This window comes from Parambassis ranga, chromosome 21, assembly GCF_900634625.1.
Source record: "Parambassis ranga chromosome 21, fParRan2.1, whole genome shotgun sequence".
Taxonomy (NCBI): Eukaryota; Metazoa; Chordata; class Actinopteri; family Ambassidae; genus Parambassis; species Parambassis ranga.
In genome coordinates this window covers 3602567-3626066 of record NC_041041.1, presented here as the reverse complement: position 1 = coordinate 3626066, position 23500 = coordinate 3602567, and the positions used below count along the sequence as shown (strand labels likewise).

Here is a 23500-nt window from a genome sequence, read left to right as displayed (position 1 = left end):
TTTAACTTCAAATTTCCCGCCAATCCTGCAGTAGATATTCATGCATCTCACTGTAGAGATGGACAAGACCTTCTTTAACAATAATCCAGTGAAATATCTGCTACAGTTTTGATGGATTATTTATAGTGATTGTTTAAAATATTCTATTTTTCAATGGGAGTCTATGGGATTTTAGTGCCTGTTTAACTTCAAATTTCCCCACAATCCTGCAGTAGATATTCATGATTCTCAATATGGAGATAGAGAAGACCTTCTTTAACAATAATTCAGTGAAATATCTGCTGCAGCTTTGATGGATTATTCATAGATTTTTTTTTTTATAAAACCTTATTTTTCAATGGGAGTCTATGGGATTTTAGTGCTAATTTATTTTCGAATTTCCCCCCAATCCTGCAGTAGATATTCATGATTCTCAATATGAAGATAGAGAAGACCTTCTTTAACAATAATCCAGTGAAATATGTGCTGCAGCTTTGATGGATTATTTATAGTGATTTTTTAAAATATATCTTTCAATGGGAGTCTATGGTATTTTAGTGCCAGTTTAACTTCAAATTTCCCCCCAATCCTGCAGTAGATATTCATGCATCTCACTATGGAGATGGACAAGATCTTCTTTAACAATAATCCAGTGAAATATCTGCTGCAGTTTTGATGGATTATTTATAGTGATTTTTTTAATATATTCTGTTTTTCAATGGGAGTCTATGGGATTTTACTGCCACTTTAACTTCAAATCCCCCCCCCCCCCCAATCCTGCAGTAGATATTCATGCATCTCACTGTGGAGATATATAGAAGACCTTCTTTAACAATAATCCAGTGAAATATCTGCCGCAGCTTTGATGGATTATTTATAGTGATTTTTTAAAATATTCTATTTTTCAATGGGAGTCTATGGGATTTTAGTGCTAATTTATTTTCGAATTTCCCCCCAATCCTGCAGTAGATATTCATGATTCTCAATATGAAGATAGAGAACACCTTCTTTAACAATAATCCAGTGAAATATGTGCTGCAGCTTTGATGGATTATTTATAGTGATTTTTTAAAATATATTTTTCAATGGGAGTCTATGGTATTTTAGTGCCAGTTTAACTTCAAATTTCCCCCCAACCCTGCAGTAGATATTCATGCATCTCACTGTGGAGATGGACAAGACCTTCTTTAACAATAATCCAGTGAAATATCTGCTGCAGCTTTGATGGATTATTTATAGTGATTTTTTAAAATATTCTATTTTTCAATGGGAGTCTAAGGGATTTTAGTGCCACTTTAACTTCAAATTTCCCGCCAATCCTGCAGTAGATATTCATGCATCTCACTGTAGAGATGGACAAGACCTTCTTTAACAATAATCCAGTGAAATATCTGCTACAGTTTTGATGGATTATTTATAGTGATTATTTAAAATATTCTATTTTTCAATGGGAGTCTATGGGATTTTAGTGCCTGTTTAACTTCAAATTTCCCCACAATCCTGCAGTAGATATTCATGATTCTCAATATGGAGATAGAGAAGACCTTCTTTAACAATAATTCAGTGAAATATCTGCTGCAGCTTTGATGGATTATTCATAGATTTTTTTTTTATAAAACCTTATTTTTCAATGGGAGTCTATGGGATTTTAGTGCTAATTTATTTTCGAATTTCCCCCCAATCCTGCAGTAGATGTTCATGATTCTCAATATGGAGATAGAGAAGACCTTTAACAATAATCCAGTGAAATATCTGTTGCAGCTTTGATGGATTATTTATAGTGATTTTTTAAAATATTCTATTTTTCAATGGGAGTCTATGGGAGTTTAGTGCTAATTTATCTTCAATTTTCCCCACAATCCTGCAGTAGATATTCATGCATCTCACTGTGGAGATAGAGAAGACATTCTTTAACAATAATCCAGTGAAATATCTGCTGCAGCTTTGATGGATTATTCATAGATTTTTTTTTATAAAACCTTATTTTTCAATGGGAGTCAATGGGATTTTAGTGCTAATTTATATTCGAATTTCCCCATAATCCTGCAGTAGATATTCATGATTCTCAATATGGAGATAGAGAAGACCTTATTTAACAATAATCCAGTGAAATATCTGCTGCAGATTTGATGGATTATTTATAGTGATTTTTCTTTTATAAAACCTTATTTTTCAATTGGAGTCTATGGCATTGTAGTGCCAATTTATTTTCAAATTTCCCCATAATCCTGCTGTAGATATTCATGTATCTCACTGTGGAGATAGAAAAGACCTTCTTTAACAATAATCCAGTGAAATATCTGCCGCAGCTTTGATGGATTATTCATAGATTTTTTTTTTTATAAAACCTTATTTTTCAATGGGAGTCTATGGGATTTTAGTGCTAATTTATTTTCGAATTTCCCCCCAATCCTGCAGTAGATGTTCATGATTCTCAATATGGAGATAGAGAAGACCTTTAACAATGATCCAGTGAAATATCTGTTGCAGCTTTGATGGATTATTTATAGTGATTTTTTAAAATATTCTATTTTTCAATGGGAGTCTATGGGATTGTAGTGCTAATTTATTTTCGACTTTCCCCATAATCCTGCAGTAGATATTCATGATTCTCAATATGGAGATAGAGAAGACCTTCTTTAACAATAATCCAGTGAAATATCTGTTGCAACTTTGATGGATTATTTATAGTGATTTTTTAAAATATTCTATTTTTCAATGGGAGTCTATGGGATTTTAGTGCCAGTTTAACTTCAAATTTCCCCCAATCCTGCAGTAGATATTCATGATTCTCATTGTGGAGATAGAGAAGACCTTCTTTAACAATAATCCAGTGAAATAGCTGCTGCAGCTTTGATGGATTATTCATAGATTTTTTTTTATAAAACCTTACTTTTCAATTGGAGTCTATGGGATTTTAGTGCCAGTTTAACTTCAAATTTCCCCCAATCCTGCAGTAGATATTCATGATTCTCACTGTGGAGATAGAGAAGACCTTCTTTAACAATAATCCAGTGAAATATCTGCTGCAGATTTGATGGATTATTTATAGTGATTTTTTAAAATATTCTATTTTTCAATGGGAGTCTATGGGAGTTTAGTGCTAATTTATTTTCGAATTTCCCCCCAATCCTGCAGTAGATATTCATGCATCTCACTGTACAGATGGACAAGACCTTCTTTAACAATAATCCAGTGAAATATCTGCGGCTGCTTTGATGGATTATTCATAGATTTTTTTTTATAAAACCTTATTTTTCAATGGGAGTCTATGGGATTTTAGTGCCAGTTTAACTTCAAATTTCCCCCCAATCCTGCAGTAGATATTCATGCATCTCACTGTGGAGATGGACAAGACCTTCTTTAATAATAATCCAGTGAAAGATCTGCTGCAGATTTGATGGATTATTTATAGTGATTTTTTATAAAACCTTATTTTTCAATGGGAGTCTATGGGATTGTAGTGCCAATTTAACTTCAAGTTTCCGCCCAATCCTGCAGTAGATATTCATGATTCTCACTGTGGAGATAGAGGAGACCTTCTTTGACAATAATCCAGTGAAATATCTGCTGTAGATTTGATGGATTATTTATAGTGATTTTTTAAAATATATTTTTCAATGGGAGTCTAAGGGATTTTAGTGCCACTTTAACTTCAAATTTCCCGCCAATCCTGCAGTAGATATTCATGCATCTCACTGTGGAGATGGACAAGACCTTCTTTAATAATAATCCAGTGAAAGATCTGCTGCAGATTTGATGGATTATTTATAGTGATTTTTTATAAAACCTTATTTTTGAATGGGAGTCTATGGGATTGTAGTGCCAATTTAACTTCAAATTTCCCGCCAATCCTGCAGTAGATATTCATGCATCTCACTGTGGAGATAGAGGAGACCTTCTTTGACAATAATCCAGTGAAATATCTGCTGTAGATTTGATGGATTATTTATAGTGATTTTTTAAAATATTCTATTTTTCAATGGGAGTCTATGGGATTGTAGTGCCAGTTTAACTTCAAATTTCCCCACAATCCTGCAGTAGATATTCATGATTCTCACTGTGGAGATAGAGAAGACCTTCTTTAACAATAATCCAGTGAAATATCTGCCGCAGCTTTGATGGATTATTCATAGATTTTTTTTTTATAAAACCTTAATTTTCAATGGGAGTCTATGGGATTTTAGTGCTAATTTATTTTCGAATTTCCCCCCAATCCTGCATTAGATGTTCATGATTCTCAATATGGAGATAGAGAAGACCTTCTTTAACAATAATCCAGTGAAATATCTGTTGCAGCTTTGATGGATTATTTATAGTGATTTTTTAAAATATTCTATTTTTCAATGGGAGTCTATGGGATTTTAGTGCCAGTTTAACTTCAAATTTCCCCACAATCCTGCAGTAGATATTCATGATTCTCAATATGGAGATAGAGAAGACCTTCTTTAACAATAATCCAGTGAAATATCTGTTGCAGCTTTGATGGATTATTTATAGTGATTTTTTAAAATATTCTATTTTTCAATGGGAGTCTATGGGATTTTAGTGCCAGTTTAACTTCAAATTTCCCCCAATCCTGCAGTAGATATTCATGATTCTCACTGTGGAGATAGAGAAGACCTTCTTTAACAGTTCATAGATTTTTTTTTATAAAACCTTACTTTTCAAGTGGAGTCTATGGGATTGTAGTGCCAGTTTAACTTCAAATTTCCCCCCAATCCTGCAGTAGATATTCATGATTCTCACTGTGGAGATAGAGAAGACCTTCTTTAGCAATAATCCAGTGAAATATCTGCTGCAGATTTGATGGATTATTTATAGTGATTTTTTAAAATATATTTTTCAATGGGAGGCTATGGGATTTTAGTGCCAGTTTAACTTCAAATTTCCCCACAATCCTGCAGTAGATATTCATGATTCTCAATATGGAGATAGAGAAGACCTTCTTTAACAATAATCCAGTGAAATATCTGCTGCAGATTTGATGGATTATTTATAGTTCTTTAACAATAATCCAGTGAAATATCTGTTGCAGCTTTGATGGATTATTTATAGTGATTTTTTAAAATATATTTTTCAATGGGAGTCTATGGTCTTGGACACGGACTCTTTGAGCCACTCCCCTCAGGCAGGAGGTTACAGTCCATTCGGACCAGAACCTCACGCCACAAGAACAGCTTCTTCCCCTCTGCTGTTGGACTGTTAAACTGTAATTAATGCACTGCTCTGCACTGTCTTCAGAAGGTCACTTTAGTATAGTCACTGCACAATGACGACTATTTGCACTGTTTACTCCATCTTGCACTACTTGCACACGAGTACCACCTCACCGATCCATGTGGTACCTGTTACATTATTACATTATTACACTGTTCCATTCGATCATATAAGGGTCTATGTTTACCATTTCATCTGCACAGTATTTTATGTTCTGTTCATTGTATGTCTGTTACGCCATGTCTGTCATGTAAAATTAGCCTTACTTTAGTTTATTTACTTAATTTTATCTTAGTTTTTATCTTATTGCATGTTAATTGCTATATGTTCTTTGTATGCACCAATCACTAAGGCAAATTCCTAGTAATGTGAACCCCCTTCACTTACATGGCAATAAATCTGATTCTGATTCTGGTATTTTAGTGCCAGTTTAACTTCAAATTTCCCCCCAATCCTGCAGTAGATATTCATGATTCTCACTGTGGAGATAGAGAAGACCTTCTTTAACAATAATCCAGTGAAATAGCTGCTGCAATTTTGATGGATTATTTATAGTGATTTTTTTGAATATTCTGTTTTTCAATGGGAGTCTATGGGATTTTACTGCCACTTTAACTTCAAATTTACCCCCAATCCTGCAGTAGATATTCATGCATCTCACTGTAGAGATGGACAAGACCTTCTTTAACAATAATCCAGTGAAATATCTGCTGCAGCTTTGATGGATTATTCATAGATTTTTTTTTTATAAAACCTTATTTTTCAATGGGAGTCTATGGGATTTTAGTGCCAGTTTAACTTCAATTTTCCCCATAATTCTGAGGTAGACATTCATGAATCTCATTGTGGAGGTAGAGAAGACCTTCTTTAACAATAATCAAGTGAAATATCTGCTGCAGCTTTTATGGATTATTCATAGATTTTTTTTTATAAAACCTTATTTTTCAATGGGAGTCTATGGGATTATAGTGCCAATTTAACTTCAACTTTCCCCCTAATCCTGCAGTAGATATTCATGATTCTCAATATGTTGATAGAGAAGACCTTCTTTAACAATAATCCAGTGAAATATCTGTTGCAGCTTTGATGGATTATTTATAGTGAGTTTTTAAAATATTCTATTTTTCAATGGGAGTCTATGGGATTTTAGTGCCAGTTTAACTTCAAATTTCCCCCAATCCTGCAGTAGATATTCATGATTCTCACTGTGGAGATAGAGAAGACCTTCTATAACAATAATCCAGTGAAATATATGCTGTAGATTTGATGGATTATGTATAGTGATTTTTTAAAATATTCTATTTTTCAATGGGAGTCTATGGGATTTTATTGCCAGTTTAACTTCAAATTTTCCCACATTCCTGCAGTAGATATTCATGAATTCCACTGTGGAGATAGAGAAGACCTTCTTTAACAATAATCCAGTGAAATATCTGCTGCAGCTTTGATGAATTATTCATAGTGATTTTTTAAAATATTCTATTTTTCAATGGGAGTCTATGGGATTTTAGTGCCAATTTAACTTCAACTTTCCCCCTAATCCTTCAGTAGATATTCATGCATCTTACTGTGGAGATGGACAAGACCTTCTTTAACAATAATCCAGTGAAATATGTGCTGCAGCTTTGATGTATTATTTATAGTGATTTTTTAAAATATATTTTTTCAATGGGAGTCTATGGGATTTTAGTGCCAGTTTAACTTCAAATTTCCCCCCAATCCTGCAGTAGATATTCATGATTCTCACTGTGGAGATAGAGAAGACCTTCTTTAACAATAATCCAGTGAAATATCTGCTGCAGATTTGATGGATTATTTATAGTGATTTTTTAAAATATTCTATTTTTCAATGGGAGTCTATGGGAGTTTAGTGCTAATTTATTTTCGAATTTCCCCCCAATCCTGCAGTAGATATTCATGCATCTCACTGTACAGATGGACAAGACCTTCTTTAACAATAATCCAGTGAAATATCTGCTACAGTTTTGATGGATTATTTATAGTGATTGTTTAAAATATTCTATTTTTCAATGGGAGTCTATGGGATTTTGACCTTGACCTTGACCTTCTTTAACAATAATCCAGTGAAATATCTGCTGCAGCTTTGATGGATTATTCATAGATTTTTTTTTTATAAAACCTTATTTTTCAATGGGAGTCTATGGGATTGTAGTGCTAATTTATCTTCAATTTTCCCCACAATCCTGCAGTAGATATTCATGAATCTCACTGTGGAGATAGAGGAGACCTTCTTTGACAATAATCCAGTGAAATATCTGCTGTAGATTTGATGGATTATTTATAGTGATTTTTTAAAATATATTTTTCAATGGGAGTCCAAGGGATTTTTGTGCCACTTTAACTTCAAATTTCCCGCCAATCCTGCAGTAGATATTCATGCATATCACTGTAGAGATGGACAAGACCTTCTTTAACAATAATCCAGTGAAATATCTGCTACAGTTTTGATGGATTATTTATAGTGATTGTTTAAAATATTCTATTTTTCAATGGGAGTCTATGGGATTTTAGTGCCAGTTTAACTTCAAATTTCCCCACAATCCTGCAGTAGATATTCATGATTCTCAATATGGAGATAGAGAAGACCTTCTTTAACAATAATCCAGTGAAATATCTGTTGCAGCTTTGATGGATTATTTATAGTGATTTTTTAAAATATTCTATTTTTCAATGGGAGTCTATGGGATTTTAGTGCCAGTTTAACTTCAAATTTCCCCCAATCCTGCAGTAGATATTCATGATTCTCACTGTGGAGATAGAGAAGACCTTCTTTAACAATAATCCAGTGAAATATCTGCTGCAGCTTTGATGGATTATTCATAGATTTTTTTTTATAAAACCTTACTTTTCAATTGGAGTCTATGGGATTTTAGTGCTAATTTATTTTCGAATTTCCCCATAATCCTGCAGTAGATATTCATGATTCTCAATATGGAGATAGAGAAGACCTTATTTAACAATAATCCAGTGAAATATCTGCTGCAGATTTGATGGATTATTTATAGTGATTTTTCTTTTATAAAACCTTATTTTTCAATTGGAGTCTATGGCATTGTAGTGCCAATTTATTTTCAAATTTCCCCATAATCCTGCTGTAGATATTCATGCATCTCACTGTGGAGATAGAAAAGCCCTTCTTTAACAATAATCCAGTGAAATATCTGCCGCAGCTTTGATGGATTATTCATAGATTTTTTTTTTATAAAACCTTATTTTTCAATGGGAGTCTATGGGATTTTAGTGCTAATTTATTTTCGAATTTCTCCCCAATCCTGCAGTAGATGTTCATGATTCTCAATATGGAGATAGAGAAGACCTTCTTTAACAATAATCCAGTGAAATATCTGCCGCAGCTTTGATGGATTATTCATAGATTTTTTTTTTATAAAACCTTAATTTTCAATGGGAGTCTATGGGATTTTAGTGCTAATTTATTTTCGAATTTCCCCCCAATCCTGCAGTAGATGTTCATGATTCTCAATATGGAGATAGAGAAGACCTTCTTTAACAATAATCCAGTGAAATATCTGTTGCAGCTTTGATGGATTATTTATAGTGATTTTTTAAAATATTCTATTTTTCAATGGGAGTCTATGGGATTTTAGTGCCAGTTTAACTTCAAATTTCCCCACAATCCTGCAGTAGATATTCATGATTCTCAATATGGAGATAGAGAAGACCTTCTTTAACAATAATCCAGTGAAATATCTGTTGCAGCTTTGATGGATTATTTATAGTGATTTTTTAAAATATTCTATTTTTCAATGGGAGTCTATGGGATTTTAGTGCCAGTTTAACTTCAAATTTCCCCCAATCCTGCAGTAGATATTCATGATTCTCACTGTGGAGATAGAGAAGACCTTCTTTAACAGTTCATAGATTTTTTTTTATAAAACCTTACTTTTCAAGTGGAGTCTATGGGATTGTAGTGCCAGTTTAACTTCAAATTTCCCCCCAATCCTGCAGTAGATATTCATGATTCTCACTGTGGAGATAGAGAAGACCTTCTTTAGCAATAATCCAGTGAAATATCTGCTGCAGATTTGATGGATTATTTATAGTGATTTTTTAAAATATATTTTTCAATGGGAGGCTATGGGATTTTAGTGCCAGTTTAACTTCAAATTTCCCCACAATCCTGCAGTAGATATTCATGATTCTCAATATGGAGATAGAGAAGACCTTCTTTAACAATAATCCAGTGAAATATCTGCTGCAGATTTGATGGATTATTTATAGTTCTTTAACAATAATCCAGTGAAATATCTGTTGCAGCTTTGATGGATTATTTATAGTGATTTTTTAAAATATATTTTTCAATGGGAGTCTATGGTCTTGGACACGGACTCTTTGAGCCACTCCCCTCAGGCAGGAGGTTACAGTCCATTCGGACCAGAACCTCACGCCACAAGAACAGCTTCTTCCCCTCTGCTGTTGGACTGTTAAACTGTAATTAATGCACTGCTCTGCACTGTCTTCAGAAGGTCACTTTAGTATAGTCACTGCACAATGACGACTATTTGCACTGTTTACTCCATCTTGCACTACTTGCACACGAGTACCACCTCACCGATCCATGTGGTACCTGTTACATTATTACATTATTACACTGTTCCATTCGATCATATAAGGGTCTATGTTTACCATTTCATCTGCACAGTATTTTATGTTCTGTTCATTGTATGTCTGTTACGCCATGTCTGTCATGTAAAATTAGCCTTACTTTAGTTTATTTACTTAATTTTATCTTAGTTTTTATCTTATTGCATGTTAATTGCTATATGTTCTTTGTATGCACCAATCACTAAGGCAAATTCCTAGTAATGTGAACCCCCTTCACTTACATGGCAATAAATCTGATTCTGATTCTGGTATTTTAGTGCCAGTTTAACTTCAAATTTCCCCCCAATCCTGCAGTAGATATTCATGATTCTCACTGTGGAGATAGAGAAGACCTTCTTTAACAATAATCCAGTGAAATAGCTGCTGCAATTTTGATGGATTATTTATAGTGATTTTTTTGAATATTCTGTTTTTCAATGGGAGTCTATGGGATTTTACTGCCACTTTAACTTCAAATTTACCCCCAATCCTGCAGTAGATATTCATGCATCTCACTGTAGAGATGGACAAGACCTTCTTTAACAATAATCCAGTGAAATATCTGCTGCAGCTTTGATGGATTATTCATAGATTTTTTTTTTATAAAACCTTATTTTTCAATGGGAGTCTATGGGATTTTAGTGCCAGTTTAACTTCAATTTTCCCCATAATTCTGAGGTAGATATTCATGAATCTCATTGTGGAGGTAGAGAAGACCTTCTTTAACAATAATCAAGTGAAATATCTGCTGCAGCTTTTATGGATTATTCATAGATTTTTTTTTATAAAACCTTATTTTTCAATGGGAGTCTATGGGATTATAGTGCCAATTTAACTTCAACTTTCCCCCTAATCCTGCAGTAGATATTCATGATTCTCAATATGTTGATAGAGAAGACCTTCTTTAACAATAATCCAGTGAAATATCTGTTGCAGCTTTGATGGATTATTTATAGTGAGTTTTTAAAATATTCTATTTTTCAATGGGAGTCTATGGGATTTTAGTGCCAGTTTAACTTCAAATTTCCCCCAATCCTGCAGTAGATATTCATGATTCTCACTGTGGAGATAGAGAAGACCTTCTATAACAATAATCCAGTGAAATATATGCTGTAGATTTGATGGATTATGTATAGTGATTTTTTAAAATATTCTATTTTTCAATGGGAGTCTATGGGATTTTAGTGCCAATTTAACTTCAACTTTCCCCCTAATCCTTCAGTAGATATTCATGCATCTTACTGTGGAGATGGACAAGACCTTCTTTAACAATACTCCAGTGAAATATGTGCTGCAGCTTTGATGTATTATTTATAGTGATTTTTTAAAATATATTTTTTCAATGGGAGTCTATGGGATTTTAGTGCCAGTTTAACTTCAAATTTCCCCCCAATCCTGCAGTAGATATTCATGAAACTCACCGTGGAAATAGAGAAGACCTTCTTTAACAATAATCCAGTGACATATCTGCTGCAGCTTTGAACACCGTTGAGCTTTCTGATGACTCTTGGCATGGAAAACAGTGCCACAGCTGTTGCATCTGTACAACAAAGAGAGAAGGGAGTCATCAGAAGTCTCATTTAACGTTTTAAAAAACATTTATCACAGAAAGTAACTGTAAAAACAATCATCAGATTTCATATTTACTACTGTGTGTTTTCCAACAAAGCTAAAACTGAAGTATTTCAAAACAATTTATTCTATATGTAAATAAAAATCAACAATCAATTGTTAGCAATAGAAACATCCAATTAAAATATAAATGTGGTCTTTTTTTGAAGAAAGCATAAATTAAATGAATATATTAGGTGATAAAACACTTGGGCTCAGGTTTAGATGTGTTTTTTGTATAAAGTATGAATCTTTCTGTTTCTTTCAGGGCTTTTAAAAATTTGAAGTCAACCCAACAAACAAACTTAATTTACTGTTAATTTTTTTTATTGGCATCAGTGGCAAGTGGACAAATTTGAACAGACCCAACACTAATGGACTCCCTGTATGTTGCATAAGAGTTTGGCTGCAATTAAAAATAAACATGATAAAAAAAAAACTTGCATATGAGACTCTCAGTCCAGTTATTCTGCTTAAATACTGTACAAAAACATACTGCCATGATCATAATGTGCCTGAAACCTAAAAAAAACAGGTGGACAAAGAAATGACCGATCACACACACAGATGTGGAGAAAACTGCATCAACACAAACATTCACGTCATCACCTGTATGAATGAACAGCAGCAAATAAACACATTGTTTCATCAGACAATCAAATTAAATTAAAGTGTACCTACACTCAGAGCTCAGCAGGTGTTCGGAGGACATTTACTTTTTGTAATTTAACAAAAATAAATTACTAATCATGCTTCTAATCTGCAGATTATGACATCCTCAGTCTTATTAAGTGTGCAGTGTACAGCCTAATAGTCACATATAACAATATTAGGACATGACTGTTATCATGACATAACCTCCACCAAGGACACAGCTAGCTGGCTAAGCTAAGTTTGTACTCAATGTTATCACTCCCAAAACATACACTACAGCTGGCTAGCTTAACCAGCTAATGTGATACCATGGATCTAACTGCTAACTACATACAAAATATCACATTTTAGGACACAACAAAAGCACCGTTTAAAAAAAAAAGATAATTATGGATATTTTGTTTTCAAAAAAAAAAAAAAGACCAAGAGAAATAACAATTTTTAAAAATAAATCTCTCTGACACCTGCTGGGCTCCACAGTAAAATAAACCTTTCACAGTCAAACACTTGTTTTTTTATGTCACAACTTAAACTCTTCAAGTTTAACCTTCAAAATGAAATCTGGACACACATCAGTGCACTTTTCTTGCCATATATTTGACTAATATTTACGTTCAGTCTCCTGCATGCTTCATAAACATGAATAACTGTCAGTCTATCACAAAAATACATATTCCTGAATAAAACCAGTCAGCAGCTGATAATCCCCACATAGTACATCTGATTCAATGTTAGCATGTTTAGTTTTTTTTATGGCTCAAACAAGCTGACAGGTGAGGAGGGTGAGAAAGGACAGATAAAAAAAAAAGGAAGGACCTGCAGCTCCAGCCACACGAAAATTCAGACTGATCCGCGTTTGTTGATTTTTAACAAACATAAACTTTGCAGATGCTGCAAATGATAAGAAGAGTGCTAGGGGTTTTTAGAACTTAAAAAAACAAAAAAACAACGCTGCTTGAAATCTTCCTTGGATAAAAACGCAGTGAGACTAGGAAAGCAGTGGGTCATAAAGGCCGTCTAGGTTGCATAGAGATACTAAAAGCTAAAGCCACCATCATGTTGGATAGATTCTGCATGAATAAAGCACAACAGGAAGTAGAATCACACAGGAAGAGAAGAGGGGAAAAAGGCAACACTGAAAGAATAAGTTACAGTATATTATTATTGCCCCTTTTTATTTTACAGTCCCTTTTTTTAAACGAACGTCTGTCTCATCTACATGTTAAATAACTTAAGTCTGAGGAGAGAGGGATGTGAGAGGAAAGATGGAGGTGGAGGGACTTCTACGCATCAATCACAGCTTTTTTTATTATTATTTTAAAGTGAGTTTTTGGTAACACATCCTGATCTGAAGTCTCCTCCTGACTGTAACCTGTTCTTCTTCACAGCAGCAGCTGACGGCCTGTTGCAGGAGCATCCAGCTGCCTCGGAAGGTAAGCCGATCTCACTACAAATGTCTTTATTTAGTCGTATTGCAGGTGATGAACTGATCATGATGTTTGGGACACAGTGCGGGTCAAATCATGGGTGTGTGCTGATGACATTCAGATATTTACACTGTTTGTTTGCTGTAATTTCTCTTCTTGTCCACGCTGCTCATTTAAAGATAACAAAGCTGCAGTCCTCCTGTACAAATAAATATTCCATTTTCTATGGAGGTGAAATGAGACCTCAAGAGGAGCTTTCAAAGTATTTTGACTTTACAGTTTTTGTGTAAATAGCACTGATAACATGTTGATGAAGCCTCATGAATATCAGATCGATCTGTGAGCATGTTTCCAGACCTTTAGCTGCCTGTTTTCTGCAGCAGGTCTTCACCTGACAGAGAGTAACCCTGTTTACTGAGCACACAAAGCGGCCATCCTGACAGACTTTGTGCTCGTATCCAAACATTACTGTGGGGGACCTGCTGGTGTGTTTTAGGTTTGTTAGCAGCAGTGATCTGATTGGTTAAAAACGTTCCTCCTCTGCTAAAACAGGTTAATGTCAGAGAAAAGTTTCTTCTTGTTAAACAGAACGAGAGCTGCAGGTTGTTTTTGAAACAGTCAGTATGAACAGGTCAACGATTACAGCAACACCTTTTTAATTCACTGGAATTCAAGCTGACAGCTGTTTGTTGTGAAGAAGAAGACGGTTAACCCTTTACAGCCTTTCAAAGCTACAGTGTGAGACTGTCATACCATCCATCAGGGTTAGAGTGTAAACAAAGTTCCAAAAGTTTGCTCATTTCAAGCACAAACCAGAAGAAGAGCAGCAAACCTTCCTTTCTTCAGTCAGAACACAACTTCACTGATGTTCTTTTTATTGACAAACCTCATTTGTTCAGTCTATCAGCTGTGATTTAACAGGTTAACTCCTGGGAGATGTGCAGGGATGAAGAGGGACGACTTGTGTGAGCAGTTCTATGAGTTAAAGCCTGATGCAGCAGTTCTTCAGGCAGGTCTCCTCCTGCTCTTTACAGGGCTCAGCTCAGGTGTGTGTGTGTGTTGGCAGGTACCAACCAAGTTTGTGCTCTGGACACACACAAATCAAAAAGTCAGGCACTTTGTCCAGAGTCTGGCCTGGTTCTCACTGTGTGTGTGTTTGTCTCAGGTGTCCTGGTAGGGCAGGTGAAAACATCCTGGACTGTCGTCATCAGGCGACCAGAAAGACGACGGCCTCTTGTGGTGGAGCTCTCTGCGAACGCAGCGAGGACACGGCTGAGCTTTCTGACGACACTCGGCGTGGAAAACAGCGCCACAGCCGCCACACCTGCACAACGAAGACACATGTGAGTCATCAGGAAGTCTCAGTTCACCACAGCGAGTATAACCCGGAACAGTTATTGGCTGTTTTTCTGCCAATCTGGGTTCTAGAGGCCGACACCACCTTTAAAGGTAGGGTAGGAGATTTTGAAAGTAAACACACGCCCCTTTCTCTCGGAGCTCACCCCGAAGCCACGCCTCCCAACCAGTCTGTGACTTCGGCCATCATGCACGTACTTCTCTGGTGCGCGCAGAGCAGGAAGAGAGTGACAACCAGCCAATACTCCGCGCAGGGTCCACCCGGAGGATTGGCTGATGTTTTTAGCATTTTTATAGCTTCCACAGATGATTCATATTCTTCGTTTTAACTGCCGAACTAATCGGTTGCTATCGGATTGTAAAGAGAAGTTACACTAATTTAACAAAAAGTGCATCAGAAGGAAATCTCCTACCCTACCTTTAAGACCGGGGTCCACTGAGCATCTCCTCAACACCACCACCACCATCTCTATTCCCCTACCTCCTCTTCATCCTCTCTGTCTCTCTCCCTCTATCAGCAGGGTGGTTCTCCCTTGTAAGCCTGGTTCTGCTGTTTTTTTCCTGTTAAAAGGGAGTTTTTCCTGACACTGTCTGCTTGCTCGGGCTCTGGGTTTCTACAGACAATTTTGATTGTAAACAGTGCTGTATAAATAAAACTGAATTGAACTGTTGTTGTTGTTTCATTAAGATTAAGATTAAGAAACCTTTATTAGTCCCACAATGGGGAAATTGCATTTAACCAGTATAAAGTGATGGGTACATCTTCCTATCAGTCTGTGAAGGAAGAGGGCTTAAGCTACAAACTCCCATTCAAACATGATTGTAATAAACAGTTGAAGTCTGACACACACACACACTGAATCAACACAGCGTGCAGCTCTGTGAATCTTTACAGCTCTGTTCCAGTAAGAACAGCAGATACAGCTGCTATCAGTCAACACTTCACACTTCCTTCACAAGTCATAAAACACAGATCAACAACTAAGGTGTGTGTGTGTGTGTCCAAAGTCTTTAAGAATCAGCTCTTATCTGTCTGCTGTCTGTCACTGATGAAGATGAGGGTCTGGACTGTGTCATTAAAAAAACGCACACACAGCTCCTAAGCTAAGCAGTGTTACTGACAAACAGCAGCCTCACACGTCACACATGAGTTTAACAGTGAAGGGTTAGTTCAGATTCATAAACGTCCAGGGTGACATAATATATTACGGTAAAGCGCATTTTAACCTTAAAAGAAAAGGAGGCCCTGCAGATCAACCGTGACTGTTTCACTGTCCTACCTGCGGGTGGCGTTCTCCTGGAAGGGGTAGATGACCTGTCCCGTGTGGCAGAGCTCGCAGATGAAGCCTTTCTCTCGACACAAACTGCAGCTGAAAACGTGCGAGCTGGCAAACTTGATCACCTTGGACAGGAAGGGAGCCAGTTTTCCATCAATCACCTTAAAAATAAAATAAGAATCACTGAAGAGGCAACGTTTTCCCACCAGAAACACCTGCATGTAATGGTGCTTTCACAGCAAGAGTTTCACAGCACACAATGATCATATGAATAAAATAAATAGTGTGCGAGATTCACAGCTCAGTTCAAACAGGATCAACAAAATGATCCGACTTTTGACAGTGAACACTGGCAAGGGCATACAGAGAGGAGGCGCCTTTGATTCTTTATGGTGGTAAAAACCTCCATCAGGTGACTAATCAGCCATTTTTTGCCCGAGAAGCCTTTCAGAATGAGATGAGTCTTGGGTGGACACAACAACAACACAACATCATCAACAGGTAGCCAGTGGAAACCTCTGCGAGGTACCACAGCCTGCAGTTCCACAAATGGCCACTTGAGGGTGGTTTCAAACTGTGAGCACGATGTGGGTGATGCCACAGTGGGTTCATGCTTCTTTGTTTACAGTCTATAATCTTTTTAAACCATAAAGTGGACCTCTGTTATGCGGGAGGAGACGGTATACAGTGAGCGCCTTCTAATGGCAACACAACAACAACACTGAGGTGGGGACAGTACAGACACGAAAACTCAATATGGCTGCAGCAGTGTTGTGTTAATAACACAGACACAGACATGAGGCAGACGGGGAGAGAGGAAGAGGAAAACAGAGCATGAAGAAGGAGAAAGAGTCGCCACAATATACAAGAGAGATCTTGAGAGAGAGCGAGGGCCTGTATTCAGATACAAGTGGTTCCACCTGGCAGAGCTCTGGACCTCCCAATTATAACCTCCTTCATGCTGTTTGTTAGACGACAAGGACGTGAGATGGAGAGAGGAGGAAGAAACCCACACACACACACACACACACAGTAAACCTGTTTACACTAAATCATACAGCAGGGCCAAACACTGCTACCCTTTACACTGAGCTCAACAGGCTTCACACTGAGCCCGTATTTACTTTGTGTTATAACAAATGTCCTATTTTAGACTAATAAACAGGATCCCTCACACCAGCCACTGAAACAGCATCATAAGGATTATATACTGTATATACAGGTGCTCTGCTTATAAAAAAACAAGTACATGGTCGTAGTTTCGACATGTTCTTCTTCTTCTTCTGAAGAGTCCTATGCTGAGCGTAGGTCACTTCGATTTTAGAAGTCCACAACACAATGATTGTAGTAACATGCACTGAAAGCCTAAACGTATGCCTTGAACACCAGCAGTGTAAACACCTGTATCGACTAACACACGGCTGATGATCCTTTCAAGGCAGCATGGAGGAAAGCGAAGATTCTCTCAAAACAACAAGAACCATCCCAGGAACTCAGGAGTTTTAGGGATGCTTTTAGACGAATGCTGTGTCTTCATTCATCAAGACCAGAGCAAGGGCTTCCTCAAATCTTTTCCCAAGAATTCTGGGATAGATTGGGTCACAAAATATACGCCTCAGCACAGACCACAGACCCAGAACCCACTGTAGAGCATTGCCAGCCAAAAACACAGTCAAACTTCGGCAGTGAAGAAGGGCGCTTGTGTACAATGTGCTGAGAGATGGTCGTTATAGAGAATTTAACACCCACATGGGTCACCGGCCTTCATCAGACACACATATATGTTGTAAAAGCCTGCAGGTACTAAGAGTGGTAAACAGATGTATGTGTCCCACTCCACCCACACCCAAAACCTAAGCAGGCCTGCTCAGTCCAGTCCAGCCCAGTCCACATGACAAATGGCTCTCCTGATGGAGGCTGACAGGCTCAGTAATTAAGGCCCACTATAATTGGACTGGGCAGAATCAAACGACTGGCAGCACAGCTCTGGTGGCTGACTGGTTCTCTGGAGGGACGAAGGTGGAGGAAGCAGGAAGGCCAGAAAGATGGATGGATGGAGAGTGACAGCTCATTGGACGGGGAGGGGGACAGGGTAATATAAAGAAACCTACAAGTAAATAAAACCCGACTGAATTAAATTCATTAGTTTCGCTAAAATTCCCACATCCCCGCTGTAATAGCTGCTGGCTATAAATATTCAGGGACCATTTTATTAGCTACATCAGGCCAGCAGGGCCACGCTGGGACAATCACTCAGACTAGAACTTCCAGTCTGAAGAGGACAACAATGCCCTGGACCAATAAATCTGTCAGAGTTCTGATGGTCGCTCAGAGTCGTGCTAATGTCTGTCTCAGCAATGAGTGAGGAGGAATATATATTTTAATTGCAGCTTCCTTGTGAAGCAGAGGCCATCAAACACTCTGCAGATTGTTTACTTTGATGTTTTCGCACATCCTCTTTACATTCATTCACTAAATGCAACTCAAACATCAGAGTCTTCTGGTCATCTGAATGATCATTTGATGCAAACACAATCAGGACTGAGCAAACGGGACGTTCTGAGCTCCTGAGTTTAGTTCCTGAGCCTTAATGGTGTTTTTCCACTGCTGAAACACAGGTTGTTTTATAGAGGGCTTTGGGCACATTCATCTACATCTGTTAGGATGAAGGTGTCTACTCCTAGCAGGAACGTCTGAGGCCTGAAAATGAGACTTTAATAACATTGAAGATCAAATCCAGAAATGTTTCAGTCTAATATGTAAAAGGCTGCACCGCCTGTTTCTGCAGTGGAAAAACACCAATAACAGAAACAAACACGTTTCAAAGATGAATTAGAAGCTAAAACTAACAGTAACTATGAAACGGTCTGAAAGTGCTATTTCAGCCTACAGGACTCCTTCCTAGATTCGCCTAAAAAGGGTCAACTCTTTCCCTCCAAAAACCCTCCCAAAACATACACACACTTTTCACCTCTATCCATCCTCTTAAACTCCTCCCCCTCCAGTTCGACCTCTTTCTTTGCTCCATGCAGAGTCTTTGTGCTCCAAAACCTCCTAATCCCCTAAAACTGCTGTTTAACAGCCGTTCGCCTGCCCTGCCCTCTCTCTCTCTCTCTCTCTCTCTCCCTCCCTCCCTCACACACACACAGACAACTGCTGCTCCATTGAGAAACTAGAAAGCCAGCTGGGATTACATGGCTGGAAAGACCAGGGCGAGCTCTGTTTGGATAACACCCTCTCCTCTCTCTGGCACACACACACTCAGAAACACTGATGTATGCTGGATGCCAAAGTGTGTATGGTGTGTCAGGGGTTCACCACATTTCTGAGTGTTCACCAGAAATTCACCAGGTGAACAGAGAAGACATCAAGCTGTCTTATTTCAGCATGACGGAATGAAGAAATGTAAAAAAAAATTTATTCTACACTTTGTTATTTTCCCCCAATATTTACAAAGATCAGCCACAACATGAACTACACTGATAGGATAAGTGATTATTATTGATGATCAAGCAGAAGCTAGCATAAGGTTCTGAGTTACACAGACAATACTCAGCCAACAGTGGCCCAAGAAGGAACCAGTGAAGAGAAGCTACAGCTGAAAACCTTTATCTTTGCTATGATAGCCCATGCTAATCCCCAATTATCACCAAAAAGTGCCTAAAATGGTCACGATATGGGTGTGTGCTGCTTGAAGAGATGGCAGCTGGACGCACTACAAGACGAGAGAAGGTGTCCTGCAGGGGGTGACCTCTGAGGCTGAATAAGCAGAGGTGAATTACCTCAATTAGCCACATGAAGGTGACTCTAAAAACAGGGACAGCAGCCAATAATACACCTAATACAGTTAGTGTTTAGTCCCCTGAGATGTCTCACGCCTCACATTCAGCTATGAAGTAACATTTTACTTCTGTGAGTAGTGGTGTGCCACAGGGCATCGTCCTGGGGCCCCTCATCTTCATCATCTACTTACTTTCTTTTGGTCATATCTTTAGAAAACACAAAGTTCCAACTGCACAGCTACACAGATGACACCCAGCTCTCCCCATCCACCAAGCCCATAACCACACCCCCACCCTCTTCCCTTTCTGACTGCCAGCTGGAAATCAAATTTTGGTTTTCAAACAACATTCTCAAATTAAATCTCTCAAAATTTCTCGCTGACCACTGACAATTCCACTGTTCCCCCCGCCTGTCAGCATCAGACGATGTGTCTTCATGCAGATCAAGCAGCACTCAGATCTTACAGTCTGTACTATATTACATATGTACACAGAATCTACACACATACCTCTTTGTTTTAGTCTATGTTATCATCTATTATTAGCTCCTAATCAGATAATTTAGTGTTAAGCTTTAGATGGTGAAAGCTCCTCCTACAGTTAAAGCCGACATCTTTCTGAGAAGAACATCTTACATTTGCTCAAGAGGCCTCTGTGTGTCTGGACAAGTGTGAGTGAAGAGGCATGCCTGGCATACAGGGAATGCCAGGGTGTCACTGTGGGAAGCCTGTAGCATGGCATACACACTAACACTTTCCCTTTACTACGTTAGCCCCAAAGCATCCTTAAAAAGGGCAGTGTCCCTAGACAAACACATATGGCTCCTACAAAACCATCCGGCTCCTAATAGGGGGATATGGGTGGAGGCTATTTGTCGGGAGGTGAAAAGACTAGTGAGGTCCAGGCTTTAGCCAGGGTCGCCTTCACTGACCTCTAAGCTGGAACAAAAAAAGCCATGTTGATTAAGAGCGTCATTTTATTCAGGAGGTGAATCAAAAGAAACAAGCTTGTTAATATGGAAAACCAATTAAGAGGCAGAGTGCTTGAGAATCTCTGAGAGAGGGCGAGGAGGACGAGGAGGACGAGGAGGAGGAAGGAGAGAAGAGAGAGAGAGAGCTGTGCAGACTACCAAAGAACACCTTTTGTTGAAATCAGCACTAGGTTTGAGGTTTACAAGTGAGTTGTAGAGTTTAAGCAGGGAAAGAGAGAGTGGGGAACACACACACACACACACATGTGTGCTGAGCGTGTGTGAGGCCAAGGGGATGTTGGGAAGAATGGAGGGATGTCACGCTTTGTTTTTCTGCCTGTTGATTCTGAATGTGACCAATTAGTGAAGCAGAGAGACCCAGAGTGTGGGAGTGGAGGAGGTGGGGGAGGAAGGGAAGGAGGGGGTCCAATCCCTTTCACCGTGAGAGTCTGTGGCCGAGCTCTGAGTCAGAGCGGCATGAAAGAAAAAAAATGGGGCAGGGTACAACATAATGAACATAATGACAAACAAAAGAACTTTTCAGTCATTTGTGGTCGCTTTCCTCTGACCCCCAACTCAGCTCCACAGCTCGACACTGAGCTGCTGAAAGGCCGGAGAACAATTCCTCCACTTCCAGCTGAAACTGAAAATCATTTCAATTCTCAGAGGAGGGCAGAGAATTTAGCAATATGATAAGAAAATCAGCCAGATATGAATTCTTTCCATATAAGACCTTTGTTGTCCTGGACACCTGAAAGAGTTAACCCTGTTCCAAATGAGGCTATTAGAAGGTATTACCTGCTCTTATCACTGCTAGGATATCCACACTTGCTAACCAAACAAAGGAGAGGCTTGAAGAATAATTGGTATGTTTCATTTAGGCAACAATGTGTGAGTCATCTTTCCTGATGAGGGAGTTTAGCTCACAAATAGAGACGTCAAGTCCCGCCCCCCCAAGTGGACCAGCATGGGACCTTATTACACATAAAAAACAATGTATGATCATAAAGAGCGGCCAATCATGTTTGATCCTGTTTGAACTGAGCAACTGTAAGGTGTTTGTTGATTTAAAAGATTTAAAGGTATCTGTGTACCTGCTGCAGGTCAGCCATGGAGTACAGGTGAATGTGCTGTAGCAGGTACTCTCTGGGGAAAATCCTGTGGAGACACAAACACACAAAGTTCAGACGTTGTTATTTTTACAATACAATAACCTTCATGACTTAAAATGAGGATGTAACCTTAACCCTCCGCCTCATTTAATTTGAGCACATCTATGAATATACACTCAGCTGTGGCTCCTGAACACCTGTTCACCTTAGACTGTGGTTAAACTGAATGCTAGACAGCGAAGGAGGAGGAGAAGATGGAAGAGAGGGAGGAAGAGGAGGTAGAGGAGAAGAGTAAGAAAAAACAAGAAAAGGGTAAAAGGAGGAAAAAGAGAAAAGATAAACAGGAAGACGAAGATGACAGCCATGACACTGATGACAACAATAGGGGAAATGTAGGAGAAGGAGAAAAAGGAGGAGCCTGAGAGGAACAACGAAAAGGTAAAAGAGCCAGAACAAGGAGAAGCCATAGAAGGAGAGGGGAAGGAGGAGGAAATAGAGAAAGAGAAGAAAGACTAAGAGAAGGGGACGAAAACAAAAATCAATGTAGGAGAAGGTGAAGGAAAATCAGGAGAAGGAGCAGAAGAAGGCATTAAACCCTAACACTGCTCGTTGACATGTCTTAAATTATTTCTCATAACAAACAGATTTGTATGATGCACCATCATGAATAACGTCTCTGTGCAGGCCAGGCCAGCAAACAATGACCACACTGCATTTAATGTTTAACCTGTTTCCATTCCTGTTGACAAACCATGCAACAATATTAACCCGAGTGTGACCTAACATTAAGCACAGACAGGAGAGCTCGGCTCAGGTGTTTGCATGTGTTCAGTATGTGAGGGCAACATCACATCACTGTTTTTAGCTGTGATGGCTGAGGGGATAGAGTGTGTTTGTGTCCTCAGAAACATAGATAGATATATATGTGTGTGTGCTGTGAGGCCTGCTCTCAGACCACAAAGACGGACGGCACCATGCTAAAACCTGCTGAAAGCTGTGATGAGTGTCACTACAACACAGGGTGTGTGTGTGTGTGTGAGATCCAGACACCTTATGGTGATAGGCACTGCTGACAGACTACTCTGTTTGGCACGTTACCAATGGTTACCACATTCATCAGACAGCACACACACACACACACACACACACACACACCCAGAGGAACACACCCCTGAAAGTGTGTGCTAATCTTGATAAAAGCACTTGAGTACTAACACATTTTAAGATTAGATTACAAAGGGCAGACACACATTCAAACATGCATGCAAATGTACACACACAACAACAACTGACAATGTTTGTACATTTTATTCCTTTATATCCTCATGTGTATTTCCCCTCCCACAGACACACCCTTCATTAGAATTCTGTTATCAGTTAGTGATTATAATGTGTGCTGAAGGAGGGTCTGACCTGTGTATATATATATATATGTGTGTGTGTATGTAGAAAATGTGTTCTAAAATGTGTGTGTGTGTGGTAGAAAAAC

The 23500-nt window shown here is 38.3% G+C and overlaps 1 protein-coding gene across 3 annotated transcripts in view; it reads right to left on the bottom strand.

The window, feature by feature from the left end:
- Window positions 1–13777: 13777 nt before the first annotated feature.
- The window catches only part of plekhm3 (pleckstrin homology domain containing, family M, member 3), a 28977-nt gene continuing 19254 nt past the window's right edge, over window positions 13778–23500 (bottom strand). For all 3 annotated transcript variants that reach the window (XM_028393241.1, XM_028393243.1, XM_028393242.1), the window contains exons 6-8: window positions 21994–22057; window positions 16151–16308; window positions 13778–14838 (exon numbers count right to left, since the gene is read on the bottom strand). In XM_028393241.1, coding sequence (XP_028249042.1) covers window positions 14676–14838; window positions 16151–16308; window positions 21994–22057 — 385 coding nt within the window. In that variant the 3' untranslated portion in view covers window positions 13778–14675. The remainder of the gene's footprint in view (window positions 14839–16150; window positions 16309–21993; window positions 22058–23500) is intronic.